This window comes from Cuculus canorus, chromosome 1 (assembly GCF_017976375.1).
Source record: "Cuculus canorus isolate bCucCan1 chromosome 1, bCucCan1.pri, whole genome shotgun sequence".
In the NCBI taxonomy this organism is placed as follows: domain Eukaryota; kingdom Metazoa; phylum Chordata; class Aves; order Cuculiformes; family Cuculidae; genus Cuculus; species Cuculus canorus.
In genome coordinates, this window is record NC_071401.1 from 7457411 (window position 1) to 7475052 (window position 17642).

A 17642-nucleotide genomic window follows, 5' to 3' on the forward strand; every position below is an offset into this window, starting at 1 on the left:
ACCACATACTTTGTCTCCAAATTTGCCACTTCATACTTTGTATCTCCCAAATCCAGTTTTTCTTCTGATTGCCACTAATATATGCATTCTCTCCTGGCAGAACTTGTTACACCCTTCTCTCCACTATCACTTCAATCAAGTCCCTTCCATCCACACCCTGATGAGATCTTTTCCAGTCCTGTCATTTTGAGCATATGACATTTCTCCCTCTACCAGCTCCATCTGTTTCCATTTCATCATGTTTGAGAAACTTGCTGTCCTACACACTTCAAACCACTTTACTTTGCTGGCCTTTATCTTCCTTCTGCCATGGCACCCTCACTCACCTCACCCTGTAAGAAACCACTGAATATCAACAATATTTTTCTCCCTGGCCCTTTAAACTTCCTTTTATGATACTCCCTTTTATGAAGCACTGTAACTAGGCGTTTAACTCTACCTTACCTTTGATCTTTTAGAATGGTCCTCTTGAGAACACTTTAATACAATTATTAATAATAAGGAATTTGGAATTAAAAAAGTCTTGCCAGCATTTAAGGACTGCCAAGGCAGTCAACCAAGAAGGGCGAGGTACACAAATTAGGGACTGAAGCCAATGCACCTGATTGCTGTGAAAAACTAAAATGGACAACACAGCAAAACCATGACTGTTTATTTTCCAAAAGATTAATAAAAATGGCAGGGCTGGCCATTCTACTTGTCTTTTACAATGACTATAACTTAAAACAAAATCCACTTAAAATATATATATATATAAAGACAGTATCAAAAGCTTATACAGAAGAAAATAGAGTCTTAAGACACTTATCATACGATACATCATGCAAAATAGTTTTAGCAGGTTCTTAAAAGCAGCTGAAACTCCTCAATTAGATCAGGGCTGAAAAAGTGCCATGTTCTCCTCACTACCTCTGCTCCTGTATTTCATGCCCTCCTTGCAAATTCCAGGTGATGCTAAGAAAAATATTTCACCAAGATAAGCTTCCACTCAGTAATCCACAGCTAAAAGGACAGTTCTAGATATTCAGAGTAACATATGAGACTTCTGATGTAAAGCATTGGTGAAACCAATTGGTTGTTATTTTCTGGATGAAGTCAACCAAAACTTTACCTTCAGACCAAGACAAAGTCAAGCTATTCAACTAACACTTTTGCAGCATAATCCCAAGCTACCATAGAATGCATCAGTACTTGTAGAAGTATAATAGTGTCAGCAGTGCACAGGGTGCTTCCTAGGCAAATAAAGGCAGTAAATCTCTGCTCCAAGGTGTTATGACCAAATCAGACAGAATAGGCACTGCTGTCAACAGAGGCAAAAGAAAGTAAGAAAAACAAGGAATAACAGAGAAAGGTGTTAGAGATATTTTTCCTATTACCAGCTGTAGATTATTCTAATTGTTCCAAACTCGCATTATCAAAATTTAGGGTTGTGAAGATTTTCAACCTGAACATTTCACAGTACATACTCACATCATGATGATCTTCGCAACACTTCTATGGGAGACTTAAGAATTAAAAACATAAATAAGAAACCTACAAGAAGCTCAGTATCTCACACAACATGTGGTCCTACAGAAAGTTCTGATACGTGACCTTAAAGAGACAGAGTGGAGCATTCCGTGTATCTGCTTTTTAGTGGAAGAGATGTGAAACATGGGGAGACAGAGATCACTGATGCAAAAAGTTCCTGCCACAAACACCTGCTTTGCCCAAGCGCCCGTGACTTACAAGTCAAAACAACGTTCAAAAGACTTCTCATCACACAAAAGATTAACTTGGATCCAAAATGAAATATCTGATGGAGTACTCTTGCCTGAAAGGGGAGCACTTGCTTGAATTCCTTTTTTTAGGCTCATAAACACATCTATCGTCTTTGCTTCTAAGTTGTAGAGGTGAACTTCTGCATCCTCAAAACTATATTCCTAATTATCCACAAGACCAAAGTTCTTGGCACCCAACTGTATGGCTCCAAATGAGTTTTCATCCTCCCACTTTCCTATAAATTGGGACCTCTACCTTCAGGCCTCCTAATTTTTCATCACCTTAACTCTGTACTTTCCACTCTTACATTTGGCTCAGCCCTGCATTCCCAGCACTTATTTTGCAATTCAGCTTCAAAATCCCAGCCTTGCTGTGCATGCTCCTGGGGACCCCAGCATCTTTGGCAAAGATAAACTGTACCAAATAACTGGGTTTCTTGTTACCACTTTCATCACTTTGCCCTGAATGATGCTTCTCTCTTGCTCCAGCATCCATGTCCACATGCAGTCTGAACACCATGTGGAGTTTGAGCTTGAAACCAACCTCCTGGCAGGGCTTTACCTCTGATTTCTGGCTGTGTTATAGCCTCTCCTACTCTTGGACCCACATGGCAGAAGTCGGTGAGCCCCACATGTCATCCAGAAAGCAGCTATATTTACCACATTGCTTTCTATACAGCCCAACATTCACCTTCATGCTCTGCATCAGAGCCCTTCTCCCATTGTTTGATCCCTGTCCCATGCCTCACACATCACACATTCCCAACACGCTACTCCTAAGAAAAAGAGAAAGACTGGCAGGTCATCAGACACTGGGCTACATCTGGGAACTAAAACATATCCTGCAGGTGGCTCAGTCCATTTGTGATAAAAAGTTTTCCAGACAAATGTTAGTACAGTCGTACCTGCAGGTCTGTCCTACCACCAATGCCTTTTTTTTTAACAGAACATTAATACTTCTACTGGATAAACTTCCACTAGTTTCTTGAATGAAATAAGCTTGATTGACTGAAAAAAGACAAAAAGGACAGATCGTCCGTGTGAAGATGTCAGAACTAGGACTTGATAAATGTATCTCTGCACAGGTCGGCATGTATAAGATCGCTCCCTCTGCAATTACTGTAAATATTTTTGAGGCCATGACCCAGATGAGAACTTTTCAGCTTGCATCTCAAAAGCACCAAAAAGACATAGAGTTGTTTACATAAAAGGGATCACTTTAGGATCGCTTCAAGTGGCTTCAAAACACTTGGAGACTGCTGCTATGTTTCTATCCTGGTTCACACACAGCGTTTATATCTGGAAAATGTACGTCCTTGTTACACGGCAAAGAATTGATACACTGTGATGCAAACACCACAGTCTTCCAGCAACAAGAGATTTTTCTCAAGCACTCACAATGTTAAAATTAAAGAAAACTTGTAACAGAAATAGAAGCACCTATCAGTTTATGACATTTAACTGGAGGCCTGCAAAGATACTTTTCTACTTGTAGAACCAGTAAGCTTGAAATTATGTTTTATGGTTCTGCCTCATTGTTCTTTTACAACAGTCAAAAGCAATACACAATTATTACCACCAAAATACCATAGTGTTCATAAGCAATTTCCTAAGGACATCTGTGTTCTGCATCCAAGCTGACTTGGACTGCCTCATCCAGCACATGCAATTTACATATCTAACCACAAAAGGATTAATAATGTGATCATTTTGAACAAGAATGCTTTATTAATATGTCCCTCCTGCTAATATTTGTAGTTTATCTTCCACCCTCAGTGCTTCCTAGGATAACAAAAACCTTTGTTACCAGAATCAATCCGTGTAAGCAAAGTTTAATTTTTAGGAGCCTCTCAAAGGCTGAGAGTTGGGGAGGCTGACATTTTCAACAATACAGACTGAAAAGCGACTTAATAATCAAAAGTAAGAAGTATTTTCCCCATTTTGGAAGTGGAAACACCAAAAGAACATGATTTGCAATAAAAATTACTAGCCTGACAGCACAACAGTCAAAACAGAAACTGCCTTAGGCCTGCAGCTCTCGCCTATTTGTAGTAATTCTCCTTCAATCAAAGGCAGCATGCAGCCTGAAGTCACACAGCTGAAATTATACACCTTTGACAGCTGGTCCAGTCTTTTGGAATGGAAATACAGCCATGAGAATTGTTACAATTTAAATGTGTATTTGCTGGAAATGCAATAAAATTATACAAAACCAGAACAACTTGGAAACTTTGATGATGCACAGCAAAAGCATCTTTCATTATCTGTCAGTGCTTCAGGCACTATTTTGTTACTATTCACACACAGAAAGTGTCTGCACAGGTTTGTAACAGGTTTGTACTAAAGGTTCACCTCAAATCAATACCTCTTTTCCAATAGCAGCCCATTAATTGTTCTTAAACCCTTTCCATAACGGAAGATCACAGTGGTAATTCCAGTGATGTGTACTGCCTCAGCTCCCAGCGGCCCAGGGTTTGAGACTTCGACAGCTGAAGGTTGCTTCTGCCATGGTTTTCCTCTAATATGTGTGTGTATAAATGTTCTCAGAATCCACTCACATTTTTAGCAGTGTAGGTTTCTATAGCACAATCCAGTTAATGACGCTCAGAGACATGAAAGAATCCTACTACGTGTTTGAGGCATTACTTCCCTGGACACCTGGGCTGACCAACAAGTATTTTATCAGGCTTACTGGTCCACAGTTTTCCATCAACGCTCTGAACTCTTCTTTACAAGAACTCAGATGGAAGTGCTAAGTTCCATTTCTGCAGCATTATGCTAACTGGTGTGTAAAGTGATGCTTAAATCAGTATTTCATCAAGCTAATATTTGGGTTTTGGGATTCTCAGGTAAGTTCCATTTCTTCTTCACAATCTGACATTAATTTACTCTCTCTTGCTCCAAAAATCTTGTTCTTCACCTGACTTGTTTTACTTCTGTGTCAGATCCCTTCATTTTAAGGAAAGGTTACAGTGTGGACACCTACTTAGCAATGAACATTGCAGTTTAGTTAGGTTTTTCACCATGAACTTACTTTCTTCATTCACATTTTTTAGTAGTAGTCATTTTTTACATTTTTATTTTCAAAATCTTTTTTTCATCCAAGGTTATTAAGGTTCAAAAAACAATTTAGATGTTACTAATCTTTCTATCCCATGTCTTTCAACACAATTACAGCTTTCTGAAGGGTTTTTTCTTATCATATACTTAAGAATTTATATTAATTTCAGTAACAGAAACCTTTCTTCTTAGTGTAAAGAAACATCACCAGCAGAAGATCAGGTCCTTCCTAACAATATTGCTTTACTTACTGTTATTCACCACCTCCTTTATATTGTTGTATTGTGTTGCTAACAGAAGCTAACCAGAGGCAAGCAAAACCAATCCAGCAACTCTATTTAGATATTGCTTTGAAAGAGTCGCTTTGTTTACGATATGTTACTATTACCTTGGTTTTAAGATTTTTACCTACATTTGAGTGCATGGTTGTTTTAAACAGTTTGAAAAAATCAAAACACTCTCATGACAAAAAAGCAAGCCCTACTCAAGCACAGCTGAATCTCTTTTCAACAGAACAGCAATAGACTCCTAATACAGCTCTTCCCGATGAAAGATCAGACTTTGCAGCACAGAAGAGGTAACTGTGGGAAAAGCTGAGGGGGCACAAACAAATGATTCTTGGCTACAAGTCTGAATGGGCAAGAGGAGGAGAAATCTGTCTCTAACTACAAGTATCAAGTAACTGTTGAACCTATGACTGCGATTCCTGAAAGGGCAAAGTGAAAACCATTTAAAATATTATTTTCATAACCACTGTAGAGTAGGCCAGCAACATTCAGAAAATAACAGGACATGATGAGATAACCTCGAAAAAAGAAAAATCAGTATTTTGATTTCCATGCTTTTAAGATTGTTCTTTTGATTGTCCTGAAAATGACAGTATACTGAAAAGAAAGCAGGATAAAGCACAGCTGTTACGATCGTATCACTTTGTTTCTCTCAGGTATTGGTATTTATAACTGATATCACTTTTGACTGGTTTTCATTTACATGCTAGTATATATTTCACGTTCATAAGGGACAGCTTGACAAAGATAATACACATTTATAAGAATTTTAAATATACAGTCTTGATCGCTACATCTACAAAACCAACAGTGTGTGTTTGTGTTGAAACTGTAAAAAAAACCCAATAAAATGTACATACGCCCACAAGTCTCCATGCTTCACTTATCACTGCATACTGGAGCCGATTCAGAACAAACCCCTCAATTTCTCCATTTAGTTTGACAGGAGATTGACCAATCTTCTTCATCAGGGCATATGTTCTCTCTGTAGTAAAAGGATCTGTTTCTGGATGAGGAACAATTTCAACCAATGGTACAAAGTAAGGTGGATTTACCTCAAGAAAAAACACAAAGAAGAGTGTCAATTATCAACAGATTAACAGACCAAATTAATATACAGCATTTTTATAGCTTGTCTACTAGCACGGACATTTTCCACTGAACACAGTAAAATTGTCTTCAGACCCTGAAAGGTTCCACCAATCCATTAAAAGCTGGTGTATTAATTCAGATTTTAAAAAAATAATTAATCTTGCATTGAATCTAACTCTGTTGAACCCCAGCAAAGTTCATGGAGTTACACCGAAGATGATAGCACTCAAACAGGACCAAAAGACTTTGTACTGACTTGAGTAAACAACGTTTTCTCAATATTCAAGCTGTTTGTTGTTGTAAGCCATATGACCATCACCTATCTTGCCAAATGAAGCAAGGCATTTCCTTTTAGACATTCAGGAACTTTATAACAAAATTATTGCTAAACACCACCTGTAAATGCAACACTTAATAGATAAGCTGCAATTGGCCCAAGCCTGTAAATATAAGCTAAACACAGTAACAGATATCACATAAAACATACTTTGAAAAAGCTACAGAACAGGTTACCTTCAAATACTGTACCTACTTTAAAAAAATCACCTCTCCGACTCTTCTAAAATGTAATTTCTCAAGTCTAGACCTTTGTGCGATGTATTTTTGAAGTAATAAAAAATTCCGAACAACATCCTAGAAACAGCTGAAACTTCCTCAGGTCATAGTGTTACAGGCAGTAATACTGCCTGCACACACCTTCCAAAAGCAGCAGTCCTTCAGCCGTATTATCAAGGTGTTCAACTCAACTCTCAGTCTAGTTTCCAGGCAATAGAACCAGCTAACACATCATAAATTACTTCCCAAAATAACACTGACATGTAAAAGACGTTAATTAAGTACTGATTCCTTCACCACCACCCTTCTAGTCACAGAATCATAGAATAGTTTGGGTTGGAAGGGACCTTAAAGATCATCTAGTTCCAACCCCACCACCACAGGCAGGGACACGTCCCACTAGATCAGACTGCCCAAGGCCCCATCCAACCTGGCCTTGAACACCTCCAGGGATGGGGCAGCCACAACTTCCCTGGGCAACCTGTGCCAGTGCCTCACCACTCTCACGGTGAAGAAATTCTTCCTTAAATCAAGCTTAAATCTGCCTCTCTCCAGTTTATACCTGCTCTTAACTGGGCTCAATGCAAGTATAGGATTTAGTTACAACAAGGTGCAAGCAGTCTTTCCTCTCTGTTCTTCCTTTTCAGTACATGGTTGTTTTTACAGTAGGGCCTGACCAATGGAAAACCTGTTGTAGGCTATGTCTGCTCTAACTACTGATGTAACACACTTACTTCATCCCTTTTGAATTGCCTTATGTTCCAACATAACCTTTCTCCCATCAGTCTTTGACATTGCCACCACCAACACTGAGAATGGCTTGGTGGACACCATCACAGGTGTGATGCCAGGGCAATTTAGCAAGACCCAAACTACTGCAAGCACTAAGAAGCTCTCTGAAGGCTTTTCCAACCCTTAAGCATATCACAGGTTCCAATCAGGAAAAGGACAAGTTAATTGTTGAGAGAGACTGAGGCTATTATAATTTTTTTTCTGAGATTAGTGCTGACAATCATCTTATTGAGATATTCTGTTTCACAAACTTGGCACAGGGAGGACCCGGGTGTGTTCATGAGCACACTGAGGAGACTTAGGAAGGCAATTTTTTAGGAGTGAGAGAACAGATGTTGTTAAAAACTCAGAGGTAAAACGTGGATGAACTTGGGGATGGAGGAAGGTTTATAAAAATGAGAAGGGGAATGCAAAGCCTTTCTTCACGGAGCAGAAGACCTTACCTTACTCAACAAGATGAAAGCTAAGACAGAATACAACAAAGTAAACACAAAGAAAGAATATAAACTACACAAAAGCTGCCAACAAAAAGCAAATTAATTTTAACAGACCGTTAATAAGCTTGGAACAAAAATCAGAAGACAATTTCCAACAGGAATAGTGGAGTTAAAGATCTAACAGCTAAAGCTTAACACATTTTTAAGGTGATTTGATTACACAGTCTCCTGTACTGTAAGGGACTTCACACAGTAGCAAGGGCTCCTCTAGCTCCATATTTTCAGCTGTGTGACCTAGCAGGCACATACAGTACTGAGATATGAACTGCTCTGCAGGAGACCTCCACTGATACACTGCCTGAAACTGCTTGCAGAACCTTGTACCTACAAGTATTGTGTGCATGTCTATCACACAGCTGTGCTATGAGATTTCATTCACTTATTTTTTTTTTTGATTACCAAACCTATTCCTATGTTAAGCAAAGGGATGAGCTCCTTCTGTCCTTCGTGCATTTCATTTCTCCTCAACATGCTCACCTGTGCCAGAGGCTTTACAACTTCAGCTTTTAATTTTTCTGGTGTATCACTTTGTTTTCACCGTGTCTTTTGGAGCTGCTTGCTTCCTGCAGTCACTAGTTCCTTCGTCCTACTGTCATGTCAAAGACATGTTACTAAGGCAATGGTTGAAACAAGAAACATCAAAAGCCAACAGCTACTACAAATCGACCATGTTTCCCGATATAACATACTTAGAATGGCTCTGGGAAGAGTATATCAACTCATAGCTTCTCCAGTGCAGTCCCCTTCGAGTGGGGCTGAGATTACCGAGAAAACAGTCTCAGCTGGATTGCAAAGCCATTTCAGAACAATTAGACATTTTAAGGCACTTCAGTATATTTGCTTTGGAAAATACATACGTCCTTGCAACAGCAACCTAGAAAATGTGTACGCAAGGACTAGCTACTTTTCCAGATCTGATAAAACCTGGTTGCAGAAGTGGTTCCTACAAAGACTGCAGCTCAGACTGAACAATTTGGTACAGACCAATTCAAGGGAAAAAAGTAAGAAAGTATAATGTAAAAACAGTCAGAAAATAGACTGAGCTATTAAAAAAAAATAGGAGCTACTTAAAAAAAAACAAAACACAGCTCTAGTTACGTTCTACAGAAGTCTAAATTATATCTTCCCTGTGCTACAGAAAGTTACAACACTAGAAATAGGAGATAAGGAACTACTAAATTTTAGAGTGGAGAAAGTACAGATACACACTTGGAAGTTTTATTTTTTCTTTTTTCAGCTGAAAAGGGATGAAAACTAATCAGAAAGAAACCAATCCTTTTTGTTCCTTTTGCTTTCCCAAGGCACAATGGTGGTGGGGCAGGGGTGTAAGAAAGGGATGGACCAAATGCTTTGACACTGCAGCATTAGGCTACAGGTAGCTATAGAGACATCACAGTAAAGCAGTGCTCTACTTTTGTGTTCACATTGCCACTCTTCAGCATGCCCAGGGAACTGATGTTTACTTCACACCCTGAAGGATGCCCTGGAGAAACAATATGTAGTTACCAAATTGCAGACAGAAGAGCGGTACCTTTCACTAGATACTGCAAACCTTAATCTCAACAGTCCTCTTAAGTGATTTGTCAAACACCAGGCTAACACAAGGCTAACAAATTCAAGACCTGTGGAGTAGTGGAAATCAGAAGCAGTAGGAATCCCCGTGATGAAGACAAAACACTCTTCCATACTGAGGAGAGATGTGAAACTGCTGTCTGGCAGCCCCACACACCTCTACAGAAGCTCACAGGTGCCCTTCAGCATTTTGAGGTTCTGCTGCCACCTCTAGTCTTAACATTTTTGCATCACTGCCCTGTCCCAACTGGTCACAGAGCACACTAATTCTGTTCCAGGTACAATTTGTTCCATTTCACCCACCTGCTTTTCCTCTTCAGGTATACTGCTTCTGCATCATAAGTCTGAAGAAAGTAGAGTCAAAACCTTCCATCTTTGATCAATTGTACCTGATAAGCACATGCAGCTCACTGTTTGGATCATTACTGTTACCCAACAACAGCTGAAAAAGGATACTAGAGCGGACTAATGATACCACAAGAAAGTAGGGAATTTTATACGTTTATCTTCAAAACACAGAATTCCTAGATTTTGAGACCCAGTAGTTTGAGTAATGCAATAATATGAACACAGCAGCTCACTACACCAAACATATCTTGAGCCAACAGTATGAAACGTGCATAAATCCCCTATATTTAATAGGTGCTGCTGCTCACAGGATGACCAGACTAAAGCTTTTCAGAAAACTCAGGCCCCTGCACACTAACGATGCACCCCAGAGTTTGGGATGCAGTTTAGTTCAACACTTGTATGAGTACTAATACAAAACCAAAACATGCCACCATACTTACAGGATGTGATACAATGCACTGCTTAACATGCTTAAGGCCAGTGAACAATTTGCTGGGTAAGAGGCAAGAGGTCGAGCTGCTCAAGATAACGTTGTCACCAACAATAAGATCCAACTGACTGAAAACCTTCTTTTTCAGTTCCAGTTTCTCCGGCGTACATTCCTGTAATAAAACAAAAAATAAGTATTAGAAGTCTTCTGGTTCAATAGTATTTATCCATATATTTCAGACTTCATCAATCCCACCCTGACTGCAAGAAATTCAGCACAAGCCATCTATTTTAATCAGTCTAGATAAACCAGTGAGACATAACATAAAAATACCTTTCCACGTTAAAAAAAAAATGGAAAGCTCAAGACTTTCTCTATAGCAGAAAGCCACACACCACAGGAGACTCCTGACAAAATAAATTATTCTGGTTTTGCCTAAAATAGAGACTTTTACTCACGTACGACAACACAGTATGGGGGAATAAGACCTGGTCTCCATTGTTTTCAGGAAATCTCACATGACAGAAGTCAGTATTCTCTCTCAGACAGGGTGTAAATAGGTAGATGTACCTCAAAAGAAGTCAAACTTACAATCTCCAGAACTATGGCAGAAGATTCGAAGGTATAGTTATGGAACCTGTACTGAACCATCTCTCAGTGACCCTCAGACTTAAAAAGCTTAAATATGTTCATTAATTTCAACTCCGTGGAAGACTTTGGAAGTACAATGAATGCTATCAGAACTTCTCCCAAAGCTATTGAGCGTGTTCAGCTCAGTGGTATTGGGTGAAATTTCACAGGTATGAGCCAAGAGCCACAATCTACAGTCACTAGAATTTCAAAATCATTCCCAGGAACTGTCTGAAGGAGAGCATGCAGAAGTCCACCATTCTGGGAGCATCAGAGACACGGCAGAATAACTGCTGTGGATCCCACAATCAACAGGAAAGACTTCAGTCTACGAGAAGAAAAGGGGAACAAAGCCAGCTTGTTTCCTGGCTTTTTTGGAAGGGTTTAAAAAATCCAAACAGGATCCACACTTGCAAAATCTCAGCTTTACCTTCAAAATACACAGAAAACACCTGTTCTTTTCCAATGCTAACCTTCTTCCACCAGTCAGTACTTCATTCTGTACTTTCTGTTATGCTGAACTGTACATGAAGATAGGGAAAAAGGCTATACATCAATATAATCCAAAAATCTATATATAATACCTGCAGGTCCAGACTGACTTGGTGGCAGGAATGTCCAGGGACAGAGTTTTTAACCCAGAAAATGGTTAAAAGTAATTTGAAGTCTTAAAAAACAAGCAAATCGCATGGAACAGTACTAGAAGTTCCACTATACAGAAGAGATAAACAAGGTCATTTAAGAAGTCCAGATAGAGCCCAAAGCAACAGACAGCCTTATCAAAACAAAATGATACTCTGCTTGTAATTCCAGGATCCCTGCTTGTTGGTTAAGTTTAAATAGTTTCTTTTAGTAAAGCCAAAGATGAAGAGAACTCTGCAGATACTGTTCAAGCTAATAAAAGAGTTGGACTGAATAGGTCTATTGTGAACTCGAAACTCTAAGCCTCTTATTGCATCAGATGATAATAAAAAGGCAAACTCAGATCTGTTGGAAATTCAAACCTGCCATGGTTATGTAAGGTTTCTGAATGGGCCATTTGCTTGAAGTTTCTTGCATAGTATCACAATTGTATTCAGGTTGTTGGACCACTGCAATAAAGTTTCTGTCCTCATCAAGCACACAATTATTTTCTCAGGGACACCAATTCCCTGAAGAATGGGGAGAAATTAAGCTCTAAACAATCCATTACACAGGAACCTCATTTGCTGTCAGTTATAGAGGCTGGAGAGGTCTGTAGCTATTCTGTTCACCCTGAGAAAGAGAAGATCAAACAGTGAGCAGGTAAGATACAGTTTTAAAGCTACCATGGTCTCTCTCAGAGAATTGGTGCAAAAAGGTTAGCATACACCTCTACGCATTTTAAGTGATACTGTATATTTCTGTGCCCTTTTTGTAGAGATGACCACGCTTCTTGTTTGTGGTGAACAGTAAACCTTTATTCCAAGGCCTGAGAACCTGAACAAGGTTGCTACTAACCAGAATTCCAATTTAAACTTTATTAGACATCTTTTTCACAGCCTGATCAGAAGATGACAATTATTATTTTTTAAAACCCATCTCCTGGAAGAGCTGTATTGAATTAAAGGCTTAAAGGTAAACAGGCATTACACTATTTAAAAACATGTTCAGAGAACATGGAACAAAAGCTTGACCAGTCTATGAACTCTTAAAGAACTACACGAAGAGAAACATGTACTAGACTCTCTCCACAGTAGGCAACACTGATACCCAGACAGGGTGACTGAGATCTATCTGCCTCTAATTAAAAAGTTGCACTCTTGAACCAGTCCACAGAAAGGCATGGAGAAGGTAAAACATTAGCAACCATTCAGAAACAAGGAAGTAACTTTCTGTAAGAGCATCTGAAGATGAGAGAGTTGCATTGAGCCCTCTCAAATAACAAGTATGGAGTCTCATGGTAGTCACCAAGCATAAGGAACTGCTGAATAAAGAAGTTTGAGAGTCACACCTGCACAATCATTAGTTTCCAACTCCTGACTAAATTCTGGGTGCTGCATATCCAAAACATAATCAAGAAAATATTTCCTCCCTGGCAATTTTAATACGAAGATTTATGACAATGTAAGTTCCTACAAATGAAGACAGATCAATATTGAGCTCTCCTAGACCAATTGCTCTAGACCCCTCTTCATTTCCAGACTGTATCCCACGCCATGGGATTCTTCTAAGCAGATTTTGGCCTGAACAGGCCAAAGTTGTCTCTCCTAAAGTCCAGGATTGTGATCCCACTTTTTGTCTTGGTTGCCCTCTCAGGATCCTCAACTCTAATGTCTCATGACCACTGTAGCCAAGGCTTTCCCACAACCTTCACATTATAAACCAGTTCTTCCCTGTTTGTAAGCACCAAGTCCAGCACAGCATTTCCCCTCTTCCACTCCTCAACCACTTGTGCCAGGAATTTACCATGAAAGCATTCCAGAAACCTCCTGAATTGTTTGTGCTCTCCTGTGCTATCCCTCCAGCAGGTATTGACATGGTTGAAGCCCTGGCTGTGAAGACAAGGGGCTGCAAATGTGAGGCTTCTTGCAGTTGCCTGAAGAAGGCCTTTTCTTTCTTGTCAGAAGGTCTGTAGCAGACTTCTAACACGATGTCTCCCCGTTAATCAAGACCCGTAAGCTCTCATTCAAACCAAGGCAGAGCTCTGTACACATTAGCTCACAGTATATATTAAATACCCTAAGCAGCTATTCCTCTCCCACCTTCACCTTGCACCACCTAACCCCCAGAAGATGTGCTTCACTGCATGCTGCAACTGCTGCAGCAAAAGCTCCCTGTGGCCTTGCCCGAACCACAATTGAGGTGGAAAATTATTCTCATGAGTGTCATGACTTCCTTCTTCCCAGTGAATTCAAAAGGGCTTCAAGTAGCAGTTAAAGCTATTTAGAAGCCAAACCCACTTTGATTATGACAAGGATGCTCTTCATCTTCTGCAGTTAAGTGAGGATCTCCAAACACACCACAAACCCTGGTTCTGTTCCTCTGTATCTACTTATACACATATAATTTACAGAATTTGACAATTTTGAGGCTCTACTGTCAAACAGTTGAGTCAAGTGACAGCGGTCCTCTTCTCTCGTAGAATGAAGACATAGCAGAGCACTGAAAAATCTCAAAAGCTGGAGCCAGACTGTCAGCACTCCTGCAACAGGAACCACATTATGTCCAGCTTTTTGTGGGAATATGAAGATCTTCAGAGGATTAAAAGACAAAGAGTTCTGTATTACAGAAAAGCATCTTTTCTGAAAGTTTTGGTGCCTAATCCATTTATACAAATACTTCCATTATCTTCTGTAGTTATAATCCACCAGAAAAAACTTCCCAGAAAAGACTTCAGGCATAATTGTTTTATTTTCAGTCTACCACGTCACTTTAGAATGTTGTATTTCTAAAAGAAAGTCTGACTAACATAAACCTACATAAAAGCAGGGACCTGTGGATTTTAAATAGCATTCAGGTTATAAAGACAGACATCAAAAATATCTGAAAAGAAGACCTGGAAATTTAACTAAATTAAACATATATTTCAATTGTGATTACTATAACTAGTGGCTGTTCAGCCAAATACAACCATTTAATATAATTTTAACACAACCAAATACTAAGATAATAATAAACAACATTATAATCTTGTAAAGTTCGATGACTTCAGAGAAGTATAAATGTTAAAATAATCTCTCTGCTAATTAAAATCTGTAATGTTACAATCAATTCTGCTCTCATCAATGCTACTAGAAAAGTTGAGTTTCCTGAAGTTATTGAAGGAAGATTGCATTTATTTTCTCCACTTGTGGATGTAAAAAGATTACTGTGTTTCTGTCACTACCACTACTTTATGGGATCCGTATCAAAGTCAAATTATATCTTAAGTTAAATAGTGTTGAAAATTCACACTACTATCATTAGCATTCCAGTACTAATTCTTATATTTCTATTTAGGCTTTTCAAAAAATCATTTAGTTTGGAAAAGACCTCCAAGATCATTAAGTACAAATGTAAACTGCCAAATTCACAACTTAGTCATGTCCCTAAATGCCATGTCTACATGTCTTTTAAATACCTTCAGAGGTGAGGACTCAACCACTTCCCTGGGCAGCCTGTTCCAATGCTTCACCATTTATTTGGTAAAGGAAATTTTTTTAATTTCCAGTCTGAACCTTCCCTAGTGCAACTTCAGGCCACTTCTTCACAGTCTATCACCTGTTACTTGGGAGAAGAGACCAGCACCTACCTCACTACAACTCCTTTCAGGTAGTTGTAGAGAGCAATAAGGTCTCCCCTCAGCCTCCTCTTCTCCAGACTAAACAACTCCAGTTCCTTCAGTGGCTCTTCACAATACTTGTGCTCTACACCCTTCACCAGCTTTGTTGCCCATCTCTGGACACGCTCTGGAATCTCAACGTCTTTCTCATAGTGAGAGGCCCAAAACTGAACACAGCATTTGAGGTGTAGCCACACCAGTGACGAGTACAGGGGCACAATCACTTCCCTACTTCTGCTGGCCCTACCGTTTCTGATACAGTCCAGGATGCTGTTGGCCTTCTTGGCCAGCTGAGCACACTGCTGGCTCATGTTCAGCTGGCTGTTGACCAATCCCACCAGGTCCTTTTCCACCAGGCAGCTTTCCAGCCACTCTTCTCCAGGCCTAGAGCATTGCATACAGTTGTTGTAACTGAAGTGCAAGACCTGGCTCTTGGCCCTATGAAACCGTATACAATTGACCTTGGCCCATCGATCCAGCCTGTCCAGGCTCCTCTGCAGAGTGTTCCTTTCCTATTGACATGCTACTTTGGTCTTCTCCTGCAGAGCTTAGGTTTATACTTTTGTTCTGGAAGACTGAAGATGAACTTTCTACTAAGGAAACTGGAGCTTATTTCTTTTGCATTCCATGTGAGGCATTGACATGCATACCACTCAGTAAACAAAAGCCAGATGCGTTAACCTGGGGAGTTACACCACCTGCAATTAAAAAAAAGTGACATTTTGACTGCAGAGTTTGGGAGTTTAGTTAGTGAAACAAGCACAGAAATAAAATAGTAGTTTTAATAGCAGAGCAAATTATTACATCAGAATATCAATTTTGCTTCCAACATTATCATTAACCATTACGATTTAGCTCAACTACATGCAAATTTTCATGTATTAAATAGGTTTAGTTACTTCACAAGAGTCAGAATTATTAGATATTTTGAAGGCAAATACCTGGCTCCAAGTATTCTGGACTTCTCCATCACACTCCCTCCCAAAAACGGCAAAGTGGTTTTAGATGCTTATTCTGAGACACTTTAAAGATGGATAGTATGTGGATATACCAGTATACCAGGATATAAATTACGACAAGGTGCCAAATAAAAATGCATCATTTCCAACGGCAAAGATGGTGGGGTAAAAACATTTACCTCAGTCTCCTTTCAAAAATGTGTTATTACCATCACCTGAGGGTAAAGGCAGGGATAGCAGCTGGGCAGGAGACAGACTCCCACACACCACTGTACAGGTTTGAGATGCAGCATGGAAACATGAGACATACACACAGCTGTAACTGAAGGAGTCCCCAGGCTACTGCACACCTTCCAGTGTGGAGTCAGCATTGTGATCAGTTAAAATGAGGAAGATTAAAAGAAAAAAGGAGGCACAAAGCAAACCAACAGCCTTGACTCTGATAATTGATATGATTGTGTCTTAGCGTGACTAGAACTCAAGTCCCCAACAGCCAGGTTCATGGGGAGAGCTGGAGGAGCAGGCTGTGCACCAAGCAGGGAGGTGAGGTTAAGTGAGACTTGACCCTGAAATACTTGGAAGTGATGCAAGAACCCAAACCATATGGGATACACGCAAGGGAACAGAGGCTCATCAGGTTGTTTGCTCCCACTCAACTTTTCTTTTTATTTTAAGTTGGTTGGAAAAGACATTTAAGATCTTGTCCAAACATAAATCTAACACTTCCAAGCCCACCAATAAATCATGTGCCTAAGGTTCACAACTATATGTCTTTTAAATACTTTCAGGGATGGTGACTCAATCACTTCCCTGGACAGCCTGTTCCAGCACTTGACAATCCTTTCAGTGAAGTAATAGTTCCTAATATCCAATTGAAACTTCCCCTGGCGCAACCTGAGGTCACATCCTCTCGTCCTATTCACTTGTTTCTTAGGAGAGCATTGCTAAGGTCACTGTGGAGCTTTTAATTTTAAATGTGCAGGCTCTGTGCTCAGTTTTCCTCTCTCTTTACCCTCACAGCTGGGGTTCGGGGCCACTTGTGAGTGTCTGAATGACCACGTCTACATCAGGCTTGCCAGTCAGGCCTAGGCTGTCACAAGTCTTATCTCCTCTACGACCACTCGTAATGAGCCTCCAGGGCTGGGTGGAGTTCGGAAGAGACCCCATATACCTGCGTACACAACTCCTTCCAAGGTGGTTTCAAGCACATGTCCAAATACACCATCATTAACAAAAAAATATGTTTAGCAACAAGACTCCTTAGAGGTAAAACAACTCTAGTTAGCCCAAAACAAGCTGCACAACCTTGACAACCACGACTTTATTTTCAACCTGAACAAAAATTTGTATCCTGAAAGCCAAGGGTAAGAAAGCA

The 17642-nt window shown here is 39.8% G+C and overlaps 1 protein-coding gene across 1 annotated transcript in view; it reads right to left on the bottom strand.

Moving 5' to 3' along the window:
• The window catches only part of CRYL1 (crystallin lambda 1), a 64690-nt gene that overhangs the window by 22318 nt on the left and 24730 nt on the right, over positions 1-17642 (bottom strand). The window contains exons 4-5 of the mRNA XM_054078281.1: positions 10407-10568; positions 5968-6162 (exon numbers count right to left, since the gene is read on the bottom strand). Coding sequence (XP_053934256.1) covers positions 5968-6162; positions 10407-10568 — 357 coding nt within the window. The remainder of the gene's footprint in view (positions 1-5967; positions 6163-10406; positions 10569-17642) is intronic.